A 16116-nucleotide genomic window follows, 5' to 3' on the forward strand; every position below is an offset into this window, starting at 1 on the left:
CGCGCCCGAGGCTGTCGCGTCGTCCGCGCGCCGCAGCCCCACCTGTGGGGAGACGCGGCCTGCCCGGGCACCGGCCGGCTTTGTCACGTTTCTCTAATTCCGTTGGGGGCTCTCTCAAGTCACAGCGGTTTTAAGAAATTCCGGAGCCCTTTCCGTGATGGGCGGCTGGGCGTCCAGGTGCGGCCCCTCCGCCTGATTTACTGTCCTCCCCTGAGGCCTTGTAAAGGATAAAGATCGTGACTTTTATTAGATCCCTATGAAATGAATTAATTCTTATTGGGGATGCTACTCAGATATCGAGATACGTCAATCAAAACCACTCTAAACGGGTTGTTGGGTGACACTAGGCTTCCCTCACACTAGAGCCCTAAAATTTGACGCCCACACTAGCATTAAATATCTTACGTAATTTCAAGGGCTCAGACCGGTATTTTAAACTCATTAAGAAAGTTTATTCCAGGAGCACCTGGGTGGCTCAGTGGTTAAGCGTCGGCCTTGGGCTCAGGGCGTGAACCCGGGGTCATAGAATCGTGTCCCACATCGGGCTCCCTGCAGGGAGCCTGCCTCTCCCTGTGTCTCTCATGAATAAATAAAATCTTAAAAAAGTTTATTCCAGAGCAAAAACCAGCTTCCCTTTACAGTGGTTCTCAAAGCGTGGTCCCCATACCAGCAGCAGCAATATCACCTGGAAACTTGTTAGAAATACAAATTTGGGGCTCAACCTTAGATCTGTTGAATCAAACCCTAGGGGTGGAGCTTGGCAATTTAACAAGCCTTCCAGGTGGTTCTAATGCACACTTAAGTTTGAGAACCATCAACTTATTACTCTACATGCTTCTCCACCCAAAAGCTTCCTCATCAGGAATTTGATTTTTTCTGGTTTCAGAGGGAAGCTCTTGGAGAAGTTGAAACAAGGGAATGACATAGCCCAATTTATTCTTTAGAAAAAATCATTCCCCCAAATGAATGGCCCCCAAAATCCAGACTAACATTTGATCTGGTGATCAAATAAGCAGAGATTTATATCCAATACTGGAGGGGGAAAAAATGGCTCTGACAGACCTGCTGAGAGGAGCATGTGCTAGAATCACATTATAGCACTATCCTAAGGGATTTTCACTAAGGTTTTTAAAATGCAAATTTTTTCATTTGCTGAGTAAGGAAATATATTGCGCTTAATGATGTCAGTCTCCTTCTATTAAGTTGGAAACACTTTAAGGGCAGAAGCCATCTTAGATTTCTCAGCAGTTAGCATGAAGCTAGGCATTTAGACTTAGGTACTCTCACCACCAGCCTACTAAGTTGGAAACTTTTGTGTCCCTTGTTACTGTGTGGCTTCTGTCTCCTGATTTGATTCTGATACATTGCACTTCACCCATCACAATCAGTAACCAAACTCTATAGATTTTACTTTCATTCTCTATCTATAAACTGTCACTATTCACTTGTTAGAAATCACCTGTTCCTTTCCAAGCCTCCTACTATCACTTTAGCTGGCACTTGCATTATCTTGTCTGAACCATGGCACATCCAAGTGGTTTTTCCATCATCAAATCAGTGCTTACACAGTATTGCTAGCTCAATGTGTTTACATTACCGTGTAAAACTAAAGTAGTATGAATTTAACAAGAGGTACCATTTATTAAGTATGAACAATATGCTAGGCATTGCATTAAGCACTTAGCAAATATTCTCCATTTTTACATTCCCTAAGATTTTGTTCCCCCAAAGAGGGGGAGCAGAAGGGAGAGAGAATATCAAGTAGACTATGTGTCTAGCACGGAGCCCAAAATGGGCCTCAATTCCACAACCCTGAGATCATGACTTGAGCCAAAATCAAGACTTGGAGGCTTAACCAAGTGAGCCACCCAGGGACCCCTATGTTCTCTAAGATTAAAAACAATTTTTTTTTGTAACAGCTTTATGAAGATACAATCCACTCATGTAAAGTGTACAATTCAATCGTTTTTAATATAGTCACATATAGACCTATACCACCACAATTAATTTCAAAAACATTTATATCACCTCCAAAATAAAACCCATACCCTTAAGCCATTACCTCAATAACCCTCATCTATATGCTACCACTAATCTACTTTGTCTTCATAGATTTGCTTATTCTATACATTTCATATAAATGTACTCATACACTGTGTAGTGTTTGACTAGATTCTTTCACTTAACACGAACATCAATGAACATGTTTTCAAGGTTCATCCATGAACCTTGGGCATCAATCAGTACTTCATTCCTTTCTAAGGCCAAGTATTTCACTACATGGATATACCACATTTATCCATTCGTATGTTGATGGACATTTAGGTTTTTATCTTTTGGTTCTTGTGAATAGTGCCACTATGACCACATATGTACATGGTTTCATTTCTCTGGGACATACCAGGGAGCAAGACTGCTGGACCAAATAGTAACTCAATGTTTAACTTCTTGAGGAACTGCCAGACTGTATTCCAAAAATGGTGCACCATTTTATATCCTCACGAGTCTATGAGGATCACAATTGCTCGATATCACCAACACTTATTTTCAGTCTTTAATTACATCGTTCTAATGGATGAAGTGCTATTTCATATTTTGTTTTGTTTTAAGATTCTACTTATTCATGAGAGACACACAAAGAGAGAGGCAGAGACATAGGCAGAGTGAGAAGCTGACTCCATGCAGGAAGCCCGATGTAGGACTCAATCCCGGTACTCCAGGATGACGCCCTGAGCCAAAGGCAGATGCTCAACCGCTGAGCCACCCAGGCGTCCCTCATTATGATTTTGACTTTTATTGCCTGATGACTAAAGATGTTAAGCGTCTTTTCATGTGCTTATCAATCATTTGTATATCTTCTTTGGGGAAAATATCTATTCAGATCATTTGCCCAATTTGTATTACAAATTGTATTTGTTTTTTTATTGAGTGTAACAGTTCTTTATATATATTCTGGATGGAAGTCCATTATCAGATATGTGATTTATGAGTATTTTCTCCCATGCTTTTCATTTGATGTTGTCCTTTTTAGTTTTTAATTTCAATAAAGTCTAATTTATCTATTTTAATTTTGGCTGCTTTACAGGTTTGGTGTCATATTTAAGAAATCATTGCCCAATCCAACTTCCTGAAGATTTACTGCTATGTCTTCTTCTAAGAGTTGTAAAGTTTTAGCAGTTTAGGCCTTTGGTCCATTTTGAGTTAATTTTTATATGTTGTGTGTGTGTGGGGGGGGGGGGGTATGTGTCCAATTTCATTCTTTTCCATGTGGAATCCTGTTGTTCCAGCACAATCTGCTAAAAAGTCTGTTCTTTGCCCATTGAATTGTTTTATCATTCTAGGCAAAAATCAATTGAGCATAAATATTACAAATTTATTTCTTGCTTCTCAATTCCATTTAATTGATCTATATGTCTATCCTAGGCCAGTACCACATTGTCTTGATTACTATTGATTCGTAGTAAACTTTGCAATTGGAATATGTGAGTCCTCCAGTTTTGCAAACATTTTCATTTAACTTTTTTTTTAAAGTAAGTTCCACTCCTAGTGTAGAACCCAACAGAGGGCTCGATCCCACCACCCTGAGATCATGACCTGAGCCAAAATCAAGAGTCGGATGCTTAACCAACTGAGCCACTCAAGTGCCCCAGAACTACATGAATTTTAACACTACCCCTCTGAGAGTGGGCAATAGGAATGTATATAAGTGTTAGGATTAGGGGTGGGAGGCTGAGATCATGCCAAGGTTGTAGGAACGAATACCTAAGGAATATCCTAATCTTGAGAATGTGATAAGAGAAAGATGGCATGAGACAGGATGTGGCAGAGTGGCAGGCCCAAACAGAGAGCTGGTGTTAATCACTCCTTTGGCAAGAGAGAAACCTCTAATCTTGAGGTGTTGTGACTACACAAGTAATACCTGCCAGTGAATAGGAAATAGAATAACAAGTGACTTGAGAAGCAAAGTGAATTTATTATGGTGTAGACTAGATTAACTCCAGTATATTCAACTAAGTCTGATATACCTTGGGATATTTATTTTTAACTTTTTTAAAGATTTATTTATTTTAGAGAGAGACCATGAGCAGAAGGGGTAGGGGGGAGTCTAGTCAGGATCTGGTTCAGCTATTTAAACCCCACCATCTACTTTCTCTTCCCGTTGCCTCCTATCCTATCCAGCTGGCAGGAACTTCCAAGAAACATGATATAGTAGGCATTGCAGTATACTGGCTGCTTGTTGGGGTTGGAATAGACCTGTTCAGGTTTGAGGGACGCAAAAGGGTTAGCTCCATAGGCAGTGATGTGTGTATCCAGGTCCACCAGAATCTGCAAAGAAGCTGCCAACTCCTGATGGCTATAGGAGACATAAAAAAAAAAAAAAAAAAAGAAGAAGAAGAAGAAGAAATTGCTCTGCCAATTATGAGAGACACCGGAGAAACTTCCTCAGAACTTGATACTTCTGGACTCATCAATCCCCCAAATTACCTAAGGCTATACAGGCAAGGGTATCCCTCCCTCCCACATGTGTCACTAAGTACCTGATTAACTAGCATAGGACTTGGTTCCAAGGGGATTAGAAAGCCAAGTGTGGAAAGGAAGAAAATCCTCACCAGAAGATAGAAGATGAGCAAGGGGGAGAGAAATAAGCTCATCTATACAGAGAGAGGTATGAGTGAGTCAGGGAGGTATACAAATAGGAAAAAGTTGAAACCTGTAAACAGTGATCAATGTAGGGATCTCATAATCACGAAGTAGCAGGAGGGTGGGCAGCCAAGCCTCCATCAAGTCTGGGGAAGCATGGAAACCTATGGGAGAAAAAAATCCCAGAAATGGGTATAGAGAGGGGAAAGGCTGAGGTAGACCCTAAGCAAGATACTTTTTTGGATTGTGTCCACCCCTCCCCTCACTTTGCTCACCTCCAGTGCTCATTTACCATCATCACCCACCCCAGGTTCTTCAATGGAAAATTCTGAACCCAGGTATAGCACATATGGCTAATGATCAATCAAGGTTGTCATCATATTGTGTTTAACCTGACCAAATGAATGGGGTTCCAAATATAGAAGATACAAAAGTCAGGATGGAGAATTCCCAGAAAAGCCACCCAGTATTCCCCTGAATGACTCTTACCTGGATGGAATGCCACCACCAAATCTGGACGAGCTATTTGTCCAGTCTCTACCTGTTCCTCCCAGAAATCATGATAGAGGCCCCTATGGCCACTAAGCTGAACTGTGCCAGGTTCCAGAGGGGAAGTTGAGGTGCTCTGTGTAAAGTCAGCAGATACATCTATACCCACCATGATCACACGGAGGCCAAGGTGTCCAGGAAACATGTAGCCAAGCTCATCATAGTCCCCAGGGCGAGTGAGGAATGTCTCCACATGGGAAGCACCAACCACATGCACTGTGCTTCCCCCAATTTTCCCAGTATCTATCCCCAAGGCCCGAAGCCCAAGGCCCAGTGTCAAAGGCCGTGATAGGGCATCTGTCAGCAGCCGCTTCAAAGAGCCTTGCAGGACATCTGAGTCTGGCCTTGGTCGTCCTACACTGGCCCACAAGATGGTCATGGCATGACTGCCTAGCACAGCATCCAGTGTAGCATCTAGCTGTAAATGTCGCATCGAAAACCAGGTATCCCAGCCCTGTACAATTTCAGCCAGGCATGGCCAAGGTCCTGAAGGTAAGACAAAAGCACCTGTAGGAAAGAAGGGATAAGAGTAACCTAATCCTTTCCTGCCTTCAATATTCCTTCCAAGTTTACTCCTCCAATTTGTGACCAGCAATGCCCCACTCAGTTTCTCATGTTTCCTCATAACAACATGCTTTCATATCTTTCTCCAAATACAACCAACTATGACTACTGTCGCAAAGTTCTCCAACACCACCACTTCACCTGTGACTAGAAGCCATTCCATGAGACGGTCCACAGCTACAAGATGCAGCTCTTGACAAACCTTCCTGTGCTCTGGCCAGTCTGACCTCTGGCACTCTGGACCACAGTAATAGACATTTCTGCACCTGAAAGATGAGCCCCAGAAATAGATGTTCCTTCCTATACCTCAAAAGTGATTTAGGGATGTCTAGGGAAGGGAATTGATACCTCCTGTATCCAGAAAGAAAGGTCACCGGGTAGGGAAGGTAGGGAGAGGAGTGAGAGCTAATACACCAAATTTGGAGATTACATTTGGCAGGGGAAGCACGAGATACTAGGAACGTAATTATTCTCTTGGGTCAGAGTAATACCTCAGTCCATATCTGGAACAACTCACTTTTTACATTCTTTACAGAAAAAAGAAAAATCAGAAGTTTGCAGCTACCTTCTTATCACAGGTATGGCTCAACTCCAACCTCCTCAAAACAGATAAGATCTTTCCCCTTGAGTACTCAAGAGGGAGGCAGAGAATAGTATATAGTAGTCCCCCACCCCCCGCCCTTATCCACAAGGAATAAGTGCCAAGGCTTCCAGTGGATGCCTGAACTTATGGAGAGTACCAAACCCTATATATATATATATACATACTATGGTTTTTCCTATACATATATACTTATGATAAAGTTTATAAATTAGGCACAGTAAGATATTAACAAGACAATTATAACATACTTTAATAAATGTACGAATGTGTTCTTTCTCTCAAAGTATCTTATTGTACTGTATTCACCCTTCTTGTGATGATGTGAGATGATAAAATGCCTACATGATGAAATGAAGTAAGGTGAATGACACAGGTGCTGTAATACAGTATTATGCTACTATTGACTTTTTGACAATAGTCAGAGGAGGATCATCTGCTTCCAGATTGTAGCAGACCTTGCATAACTGAAATAATGGAATGTGAAACTGAAGATACGGGGGACTACTGTACCATGGTCTGATTTCCCCATAATACCCAAAATATGGAGGAGCCAAATCCTTTTCTAATCTTTCTGCGGCCTGGAGCACACAAAATGAAGGGTGGGCCTGAAGTTATTCTGAAAACTCTTAGACCTTTCCTTCTGCAATGAAGTCTTAGAGTAGGATCATTTCTGGAAGACTCTATTATTAGCCCCAATTAGTCACCTCTTGCATTGCCGTAGGACCTTGGAGTCTGAAAGGCCACTAGGAAGAGCTCTACAGTGAGCACAGAATCGGAATGTGTCCTCCATCTTCTGGAACATTTCTTGAGGGCATCGAAATCCAAAGCCTGATACAGAAGCACCCCCATCTAGCACCAACCTGCAAAATGGCATGGAGAAGTAGCAATAGAAAGAAGATCTCCAAAATCATTCACGATCTATACTTTGCCTCCTATATGTTTCCATCTACTCCCACTATTTCTCACATAAGCAAATATTTCTTCTATAGTAATAAACCTTGCAAAAGTCAGGAGAAACTCCCTCATTGTAAATGCCCCATATTTCCCAAGTTACATTCCTTCTTGCCTTCTAAAATCACTTCTACCAGAGATAATATACTACTCTTCCACAGAACTAGTAACTCACTTGTATTCTTCATAGCTTTTCATGTTTAGCTTTTTAAGGATTAGCTGGGATAGGCCAGGAACATTATTATCCAAGGAGAAGAAGCCAAGTGCATCAATACTAGGGTCAGATTTTGAGAGGGTCAGAGGCACAGAGGTCACAACTGTGGGTGGGGTCACAACCACGGGAGTCACCGATGAGGGGGATTTCTTGTGCCTTCGTTGCCGAGATCTTGGAGCCATGGCTGTCCACTGATACCTGGGGGCTATATGTAGAAGAGATATGGAAATTTTGCAAGATAGACAAATGTGATTTGTTTTCATATGTTTGACCTTTCACTTCTCATTCCAGTCTCTCAGACCCAGGTATCAGTAAGATTTATTTAGGATCTACTGATTATTGATCACCGCGGACAGTTAAAAAAATAGGAGGGAAAGAACTGATATCAATGCAATTATACATATATGTGTTACATGTGAAGTTCTATATGAAATATATATATGTAAGTAAATGCATAGAAAAAGTCTGGCAGGGCTCATATAAAACTAATAACAATGACTAACTCTGAGGAGGGAAAGAAGTAATGAGATAGAAACTGGCTTAATCTAAAGGAACTTTAGACTTATCTGTAATGTTTGAATTGAATACTAAGAATATATTTATATATTGTTATGCTTTTAAAAAATCAACTTAAATAAGGGAGGAAAAAACAACAGAAGTTTTGGTTGTCCCAAACTACCAACTAATTGGAGAGTCAGTCAATCTCACCTAGTTAGGGAAATAGAACATTCATTTTAGAAGACCTATCATCACACTTTTAAGCAATCAACCCATAAGTCGAAATTAAATGCAATACAAAATCAGCACCACAATATTAAGATTTATGTAGTCAAAGCAAGTTATACAAATTATGAGGAAAATTTCCTAATGGGGTGAATTTTGAAATAGAACTACTCCCACACTCACCCACTACCTAGGTCTGCTTCCCTGTCTTGTCTTTTCCCATTCATTCCACAAGGACTAAGTAAATAAAAGGAACTATATTGGGAAAAACAAAAACATCCACTCATTCAACAAGTATTTATTGCTAAACGTATATAATCATACATAAAGTATTGTAATGGAAACAAATATGAAAAATATACTTGATATCTAAATGTCTTATAGAAGGATCAAATGTAAATTATAATATAAGGCATCATGTAAATCCTATAAGAAAAGTGAAACTAAAGCACTAATGGGAGATCAGAAGGAAAGGGTCTCTTCAGTTGGTTAGCTGTAAGAAGACTTTATAAAGCAGGTAGCAGTCAGAATAGACTCCTGAATAATGGTAATATTTTGAATACATGGAGACAGAAAAAAGGAATTCTAAGCACAAAAAAGAGCATGAACATAGAAATGTAGATGGGAATACTCTAGAAATTAATGAAATAGAATGGTTTGAATTTGATTTTTAACTATGACCAAAATGTAAGAACTAAAACTATAAAGTCTTAGAACACATAGGGAAAAGTGTCAATATGGATTTGGCAATAAATATTTCAGATATGAAACCATAAAAAGAAAGGAAGTACTGATAATATGCTACAAAATGTGAGTGAACTTCAAAAACATTATGCTAACTGAAAGAAGCCAGACAAAAGGTCACACATTATATGATTCCATTTATATGAAATATTGAGAAAAGGTAAATTCAGAGACAATGCAGATTCATGGTTGCCAGAGGCTGGGAAGAAGAGGAATGGGGAGTAACTGGAATGGTTATGGGCTTTTCTTTTGGGATGACGAAAATGTTTTGGAACTAGACAGAGGTGGTGTTTGCACAACAATGTGAATGTATGACACATCATGCTCACTTTATATTTTTTTAATTTTTTTGTGTCATGCTCACTTTAAAAGTATTAATTTTGTTCTATGAATTTCATCTCAATTAAAAAATAAATAAAAGTATCTATAGAGATTGAGAATCTAAAAAATTATTAACCCTCAGATTAAGTGCCTCCAGGGACAGGGAAATGGCAGAGGATAAAAATGCTGACAGCGGTTGGTTTTACTGTGAATAAGATAACTATTAAAGTTCAAATCAGGGATCATGTTTTGTTACAAAAATAGTCTGACATTTAATCCTTTTGGACTAGATTTGTTAGGGAAAAAACTCTTAAGAATCATCATTCAGCTGAGGTGTAGGTGGCAGAACAAAGACCTCTCAGAATCATCCAGCTAAAAATCTATTGTCTATATACCTGAAACTAACATAACACTGTATGTTAACTAATTGCAATTAAAATAAAAACTTGGGAAGCCTGGGTGGCTCAGCGGTTTAGCGCCACCTTCAGCCCAGGGCATGATCCTGGAGACCCGGGATCGAGTCCCACATTCTGGCTCCCTGCATGGAGCCTGCTTCTCCCTCTGCCTGTGATTCTGCCTCTCTCTCTCTCTCTCTCTGTGTCTCTCATGAATAAATAAATAAAATCTTAAAAAAAAAAAAAAAGGTCATGCCATTTTACTAAAGGATACTTTCACACTTGAATATACCATTTGCAACAACTGACCTGATTCTTCCTTCCACTAAAAAAAAAAAACATGTATTTTTCTATGTACATATGTATTTATTTAGAAAGCACACCTGTGCAAGCGGGGGGGGGGGGGGTGGTGCAAAGGCAGAGGGAGAGAATTTTAAGCAGACCTTGTGCTGAGTGCTGAGCCTAATGCGAGACTCAATCTCATGACCCCGAGATCATGACCTGAGCTGAAATCAAGAATCAGTTTAACTGACTAAGCCACCCAGGCACCCCTTCATTCCACTTTTAATCACTACACATTCTCATCCCATTTCCAGAATCACTGCAACTCAAGAAGCATTCATCTGCTCTATCAAGCCTCCATTTGGGGAGGAGTGGTAGTGAAATCTCTAATCATTTCCTCTATGTCTAGAGCAAGTTTATGATACAAATGAACTAAATTTCTAGGAGGAAGGTCCTTGCATTTGTATAGGGCTCCTGAGTTTGTGTACCCTAGGCCCAGATCCAGCTTCCCTGGTTCTAACTTTCCTGCACTGAATCCCAAGATCCTCCAACTTTGAGGGAACAGACAGGATTGAGAGAAACTTAGCCAAAAAAAAGAGGGGACAAGGGAAAAGTTGGAAAGAATTCTATATAATAAGCTTTTAGAATTTTCCAGAGATCAGAACCTACCTCACCTCACAGGGGATCAGTTTAACTTTTTTCTAGCCATTCCCAGTGACTTGGGCTCTAATTTATTCCCAGTATATAAAAGAGAAAACACTAATACCAAGGATTAAAGAGAAGGAGACAAGAACTGGACAGTCTAGAAAAACTCTTATCTTTCATCTCCAAATTCCCTACAATATTAACTTATTCCCAGACAAGGTCTTCTGTCTTTCTCCTTCACCACTCAAAGCCTCAAGTTTCACCCAAACCAGTAACCTTCTCACTAACTTCCAGACCAGAAAGTCCCATCTAATTTTCCCTAATTCACCAGCAAACACAAAACATCTTTGGGAAGATAAGGAAAGGGGGAATCCTCAAAAGAAGTTGGAAAAAAAGAAAGAGAAAAGGAGGAATAGATTAGGAATATTGCTATTATTAAGCACATTCAGCTGCTTAATCAGTGATTAACACTCCCTGGGGTGATAAATGTTTTACTCAACTATAAACTAAGCAAGCAGATGGTTTGATGGAAAAGTAACTTACCCTGCTAAGCCCTCGGCTTCCTTCCTTCTCTCTTTCTTCCAAGTGAAGTGAGTGCTTCATCTCCTCATATCTAGGTTGTGGCTGACTTGCAGCTGTCCCTTCATATCACTTTTCTTTGCAAACTGCTGAAATGCTGAGTCTCTGTGACTAGGTGTGCCCTGCCAACCAGACAGACAACACTGAATTCTCCCTAACGAGGTAGGAGGGACCTGGCCCCCCCGCCCGTGGACTTCTCTCTTTCTGACCTTCCTTCTCTGCCAAGAAAGCTCAGAACTCTGTCAACACTCTCAAACTCACCAAGGTCAGGCAAGCTAAGTTAAGACAAAGCCTATTGCTTCCTGAACCTCTCTCACTAAGGCATTTCTGCTCTCAGTCCACACCGTCAGAGAAAACAAACAAACCCAAAACCCTGGGATTAGTTCAGAAGTGATTATTTGGTTCGAAAGGTAGGCACTACCTCAAAGCAACAGAACAATGCCTAGAGTTGCCTGGAGTTCTGGATGTCAGTCTAGACCCACGATGAGTTAACCCAAACCCAAAGTGCCTTTTAGCATAACAAACACTGCTCAAACACAATTCAACAATGATCAAGCTAGGCTTAAACACAAACATAATACCCAAGAGGAAATGCAAAAGCTCACTTAATCGTATAAAAGGACATCAACTGTAGGGGAAACAAAATTAATTTGTAAAATTCACTTTCTCAAAAAGGAGAGCAACGTACTTTCTGAGTGAATGTCATCATGTACACTCATTTATTTCAAAAGAAGAATAAAAAAAGGAATAAAGTAAGCAAAACCAAAATATTATCGACTAAAAATGCACTCAATTTTCTAGGAACAGAAAATATAAAATAATAAATTCAAACACCTTATTCCTTCTTCTAATGAATGCTGATCCAGGGAATTTATTTATTTATTTTTTTAGTTTTTATTTATTTATGATAGTCACAGAGAGAGAGAGAGAGAGAGAGAGAGAGGCAGAGACACAGGCAGAGGGAGAAGCAGGCTCCATGCACCGGGAGCCCGACGTGGGATTCAATCCCGGGTCTCCAGGATCGCGCCCTTGGCCAAAGGCAGGCGCCAAACCGCTGCGCCACCCAGGGATCCCTGATCCAGGGAATTTAATTACATACACATTCCTAGCTCCTTTTCACTTACCAAGCTCCAGAGTCTACCAGAAATATCAGGGCAGTGGTCCTATATGACTGTAAGACCTGATTTTCTGCTTACATCTGGTCCCAGTTATGGCACTTACCTGCCTCTGTGAACATCATCAAACTGGGAAACAGAACTTGTAGTCAATTTGAGATCCTGGAATGTGGCAAATAAAAAATCTACATATGAACAGATGGAAAGAATGGATTCTAAAAGAACCCCAAACGGTAGAAAGCAACTACACACAGGGAGTGAAAGTGTTAAGGATGCAGCAAAACATTACATATTATTCAGAATAGCTGTGGAGAAAGAAAATCAGTTGTAATAGGGAAAAATCCTGTAAAACAGGAGTAACTCATTTTAAGCAAAGGTTTCATGCCTATTTCAAATTTAACTTGTAGAACTTTTAAAGGTTATGAATTCTGTTAATAATAGCTGAACTGCAGAAAGCACAAGAAGTCAGAGATGGCCTTTTCTAATTCAGGAGTATCCTCTTTGAATATAAAGGGACATATAGAAAAAAATTGATATTGAATATTAATTTATATTTTACCATCACTAATACTATCTCTGGTAGACATTTCAATTTACAATCTAGAAAGAACTGAACTTTTCAGTTTGCTTTCATCATCAGTTACATTTTTAAAAAAGCCATAAAAATGCTTTTGTGGTTCATTGTGAAACCTTAAAAAATACTTCTATGGTTCACAGTTATGAAGAAAGACTAAAAAGGGGTACTTATTTCACAGTTAGAAAGTGGTCTATGAGGCACTTGGTGATTTTTCTAACACTCTTAATGTATACTACCTTTCTGCATTCTTACCATCAACCCATAATTCTTCTAGTTTGCTAATGATGTTTTATGTTTATCCAAGATTCCCACAAACACTTTATAACCCAAGTGATGGACCTAACGACTAAGAAAGTTCCTAGTAATTGACATAACTAGTTAAGCTCTTAATTTAGAGATGCACAGTTTTCATAAAACAGGAACATCCAGAAGAACTTTTAAGGTATGCAGTGCATAGTAAGTAACTTTAAGGGTAGCTCATGGTATGTATGCAAGCTGATAAGACAGCAACTAAAAGCTATAATAATCAACAATTTGAGTTCTGTTTGCTACCCAGAATAAGGCAAGTATATACATTTTAATTTAATGTTTTGTAATGTGTATCATTATCATTATTGTTGAAAACTGTAATTAAAGTTACCATATGATTATAAGATGTTGAGCAATGTACTAATTTACCTCAATTTGCAAATTTTCATACTTATTTTGATTATGGAAAAGAAGAAAGGAATATGATGGCAAGAAAATACAGTATCATGAATATTCTTTTTCTTATTGTTAAAATACCCAATAAAGTTCTAATACTAATATAACAAAACTCTACACAATAATATTTTCTTTTAATTAAATGTTAAATGAAATAGTGATTTTAAATATTAGATTTAGGAGGCCTATAACAGTCACCCAAAGTACTCTAGTGCTCAGTTACTAATGCTCATGTAAGACATATGTAACCAAAGTTTAAAAAAAAAAAAAGGCAAAATTTATGAAGACAAGAATTTAATTCATCAAATTACCATAACTATCCACGAGATCATCTCTGAAGGCTATATCCCAGTTCTATTAATATGATTTTCTGATTTGCATGAGGTCAAATCAGACTACATCTTCCAAATAAAACCCAACACAGAGATAGGAGCAGCGGCCCATGCATGGAATTTATTGTGTGCTACTGTTTATAAAATACTCGAATAGTCCTGCACATGCATAATATTTCCAACTTAGACAGGAGACCGTACAGGGTGCACTTTCTGGCAAACAAAACAATAGATGGTTCCGCTGCCTGGAGCTCTGAGTTGTATTCCAGGGCATGAGGGAAGCAGGCCACCAAAGTAAAGGGAAATACCAAACTACAGTGGCAATCAATACAGGTCAATAATTGTGAAAAATTAGCACATGGTTCCATTTAGTTTAACCAAGCAGTTCTGTAACTATCAAAAGAAAATGTTCAACATGCAATCTTGACTTTTATGCTTCCACTAACATCTGAATGAATGAACAGAACCATTGCTTCTATGCTGCATTGCTTAATCAAAAACACTTCCAGAACATTTTTAAATTTCCTTTGCATCAAAACATAAAAATGATAGAAAGCCAGCAGCAAATCACCCTGGTGGCTATTTAAGCAACTTGAGTACTCACAATAAACTAAAATTTCTCATAACATCTAGGTAACCTATACATGTCGTACCTGTACATCATAGGTCTATATATTAAATATTTGCAAAATGAAAACATGCATACACAAAATACGTCAAGTTTTACAGACATGATTTGAATTAAAATTTACTTTGACAATGTACAAACTTCTTTTAAAGTACCTTAAATGAGTAATTCTGTAATTCTTCATAATTTTGAAATTTAGAGGTTTTCTTCTTAAATCTCTGGGGTGTAAATTTCAAAAGATCTGGGCAAAAAAGATTCTAAATTAGTTTTTGGACTTGTGTTCAAGTAAGAGAGTCTGCCTAGAAATAGGTTATGCATTCATAATTGAAAAATACCAAGACTATATTACAGAATTAGCCACATTTAAGAACTATAGACCTGAGGTCAGCATTTGTATAAATGCCAACTGGGTTTTCTCAGCATTTTGCCCATAACTCAAAATACAGCTTAGTAACCTCAGAAATGTATTTTTAAGACCATGCTAATTCATCCTTTAAAGACATTTCATGGGGAAAAAAAAAAGTCCACATTAGCTCTTAGGATTGCATTTGAAGTCATGGTTAAAAAACAAAATCTAATTCTACTGAGGGGAAAAAGAAATCTCATTTGTAAACTTAAATGTGTGAACCACAAGCATAAATGGAGGTGTAGTTGCCCTCCACTGGAAATTGCCCCAAACCCCTTGCTCACTGCTCTCCACCTTGGCAGCGATGACCCAATCTTATCAGATATCACAACATGTCCCAGGGCCCTCAAGCCTCCATCCAGGAAGGGGGCTGGGGTCTCAAAAGCACAATGGTTTCTCCAGAGGGACTGTGACATTTACAGTCAGCTTGGCCGACCCCTCCAGATCCTGGGGGTGATCTGTCCATTTGGGGCCCGAGATGTGAGAGTCCCTGGGAAGCCGTGGGTCACTGGGCACTATGGTTGCCAGTCCCGTGGTTCTCAGTGGCATGTGCGGTGTTCAGAGAATTGAAACCATCTTGCTGTACAGCATCTTTCCGGGGTGGCATTCTCTCATTGATCCTATCCAAACCCTTTGCCTCTTCAAAACTGCAGATTCTATGTGGTGGAGAGAATCCTCGTATTGCTTAACAAAATGCAAATTTGATAAGTCAGTAATTGAAAAACATTTCTGAGAGTTCAAAAACATAATTAATGATTTTTAAGAAGAAAGAAATTAGCTGTATGTAGCAACATTTAAATCTTACTTTAACTGAATCCTATCCCCACTCCAGACTTCCCCTTAAAATGTGAAATGTTTAAACCTAAATGTAAACACGATAGCTTCATAGATGACAAGTGTTAGCATAGCCTTTAAAAAAGAGAACACACAAAAATAACCCTTCCATGACCCCAAAATTAACCTGCAGGCAATGGTCTCAGGGTCTCAGTCTGACTTCTACTATACGACTTATCTCCTACAAAAACCCTAAAATCACCAGTGACTATCACAGTAAGGCAGCAACAAGAGTAGGGGCAAGTGAGGAGGCTAAACAAGGTTAACCTTGACATACAAATCTGTACTAATAGCTTCGGTATATTAA

The 16116-nt window shown here is 39.1% G+C and overlaps 2 protein-coding genes across 9 annotated transcripts in view; both read right to left on the reverse strand.

The window, feature by feature from the left end:
- Positions 1-47: 47 nt before the first annotated feature.
- MSS51 (MSS51 mitochondrial translational activator) lies at positions 48-11357 on the reverse strand. 2 transcript variants are annotated; one of them, XM_072823551.1, is made up of 7 exons: positions 11177-11357; positions 7485-7728; positions 7063-7218; positions 5896-6020; positions 5131-5697; positions 4712-4805; positions 48-217 (listed from the first exon to the last, which is right to left on the reverse strand). In XM_072823551.1, exons 2-7 carry the CDS (start codon positions 7703-7705, stop codon positions 115-117), a joined length of 1266 nt encoding a protein of 421 aa, XP_072679652.1. In that variant the 5' UTR covers positions 7706-7728; positions 11177-11357; the 3' UTR covers positions 48-114. The 2 variants fall into 2 exon arrangements, with proteins under 2 accessions (XP_072679652.1, XP_072679651.1); XM_072823550.1 differs by lacking the exon at positions 48-217 and adding an exon at positions 3954-4354.
- A 2679-nt stretch (positions 11358-14036) lies between these two features.
- The window catches only part of PPP3CB (protein phosphatase 3 catalytic subunit beta), a 52184-nt gene continuing 50104 nt past the window's right edge, over positions 14037-16116 (reverse strand). For all 7 annotated transcript variants that reach the window (XM_072823609.1, XM_072823606.1, XM_072823608.1 and 4 more), the window contains one exon: positions 14037-15659. In XM_072823609.1, coding sequence (XP_072679710.1) covers positions 15481-15659 — 179 coding nt within the window. In that variant the 3' untranslated portion in view covers positions 14037-15480. The remainder of the gene's footprint in view (positions 15660-16116) is intronic.

This window comes from Canis lupus, chromosome 4 (assembly GCF_048164855.1).
Source record: "Canis lupus baileyi chromosome 4, mCanLup2.hap1, whole genome shotgun sequence".
Taxonomy (NCBI): Eukaryota; Metazoa; Chordata; class Mammalia; order Carnivora; family Canidae; genus Canis; species Canis lupus.

Bases quoted from the DNA above. Each gene is read 5' to 3' on its own strand.
- MSS51 (XM_072823550.1), bottom strand. From the start codon at position 7,705: ATGGCTCCAAGATCTCGGCAACGAAGGCACAAGAAATCCCCCTCATCG. The intron at 7,219-7,484 runs GTGAGTTACTAG...GCCATTTTGCAG, and splicing joins AAAAGCTATGAAGAATACAA to GTTGGTGCTAGATGGGGGTG. The intron at 4,355-4,711 runs GTTTCAACTTTT...TGTCTCCTATAG, and splicing joins ACATTGATCACTGTTTACAG to CCATCAGGAGTTGGCAGCTT.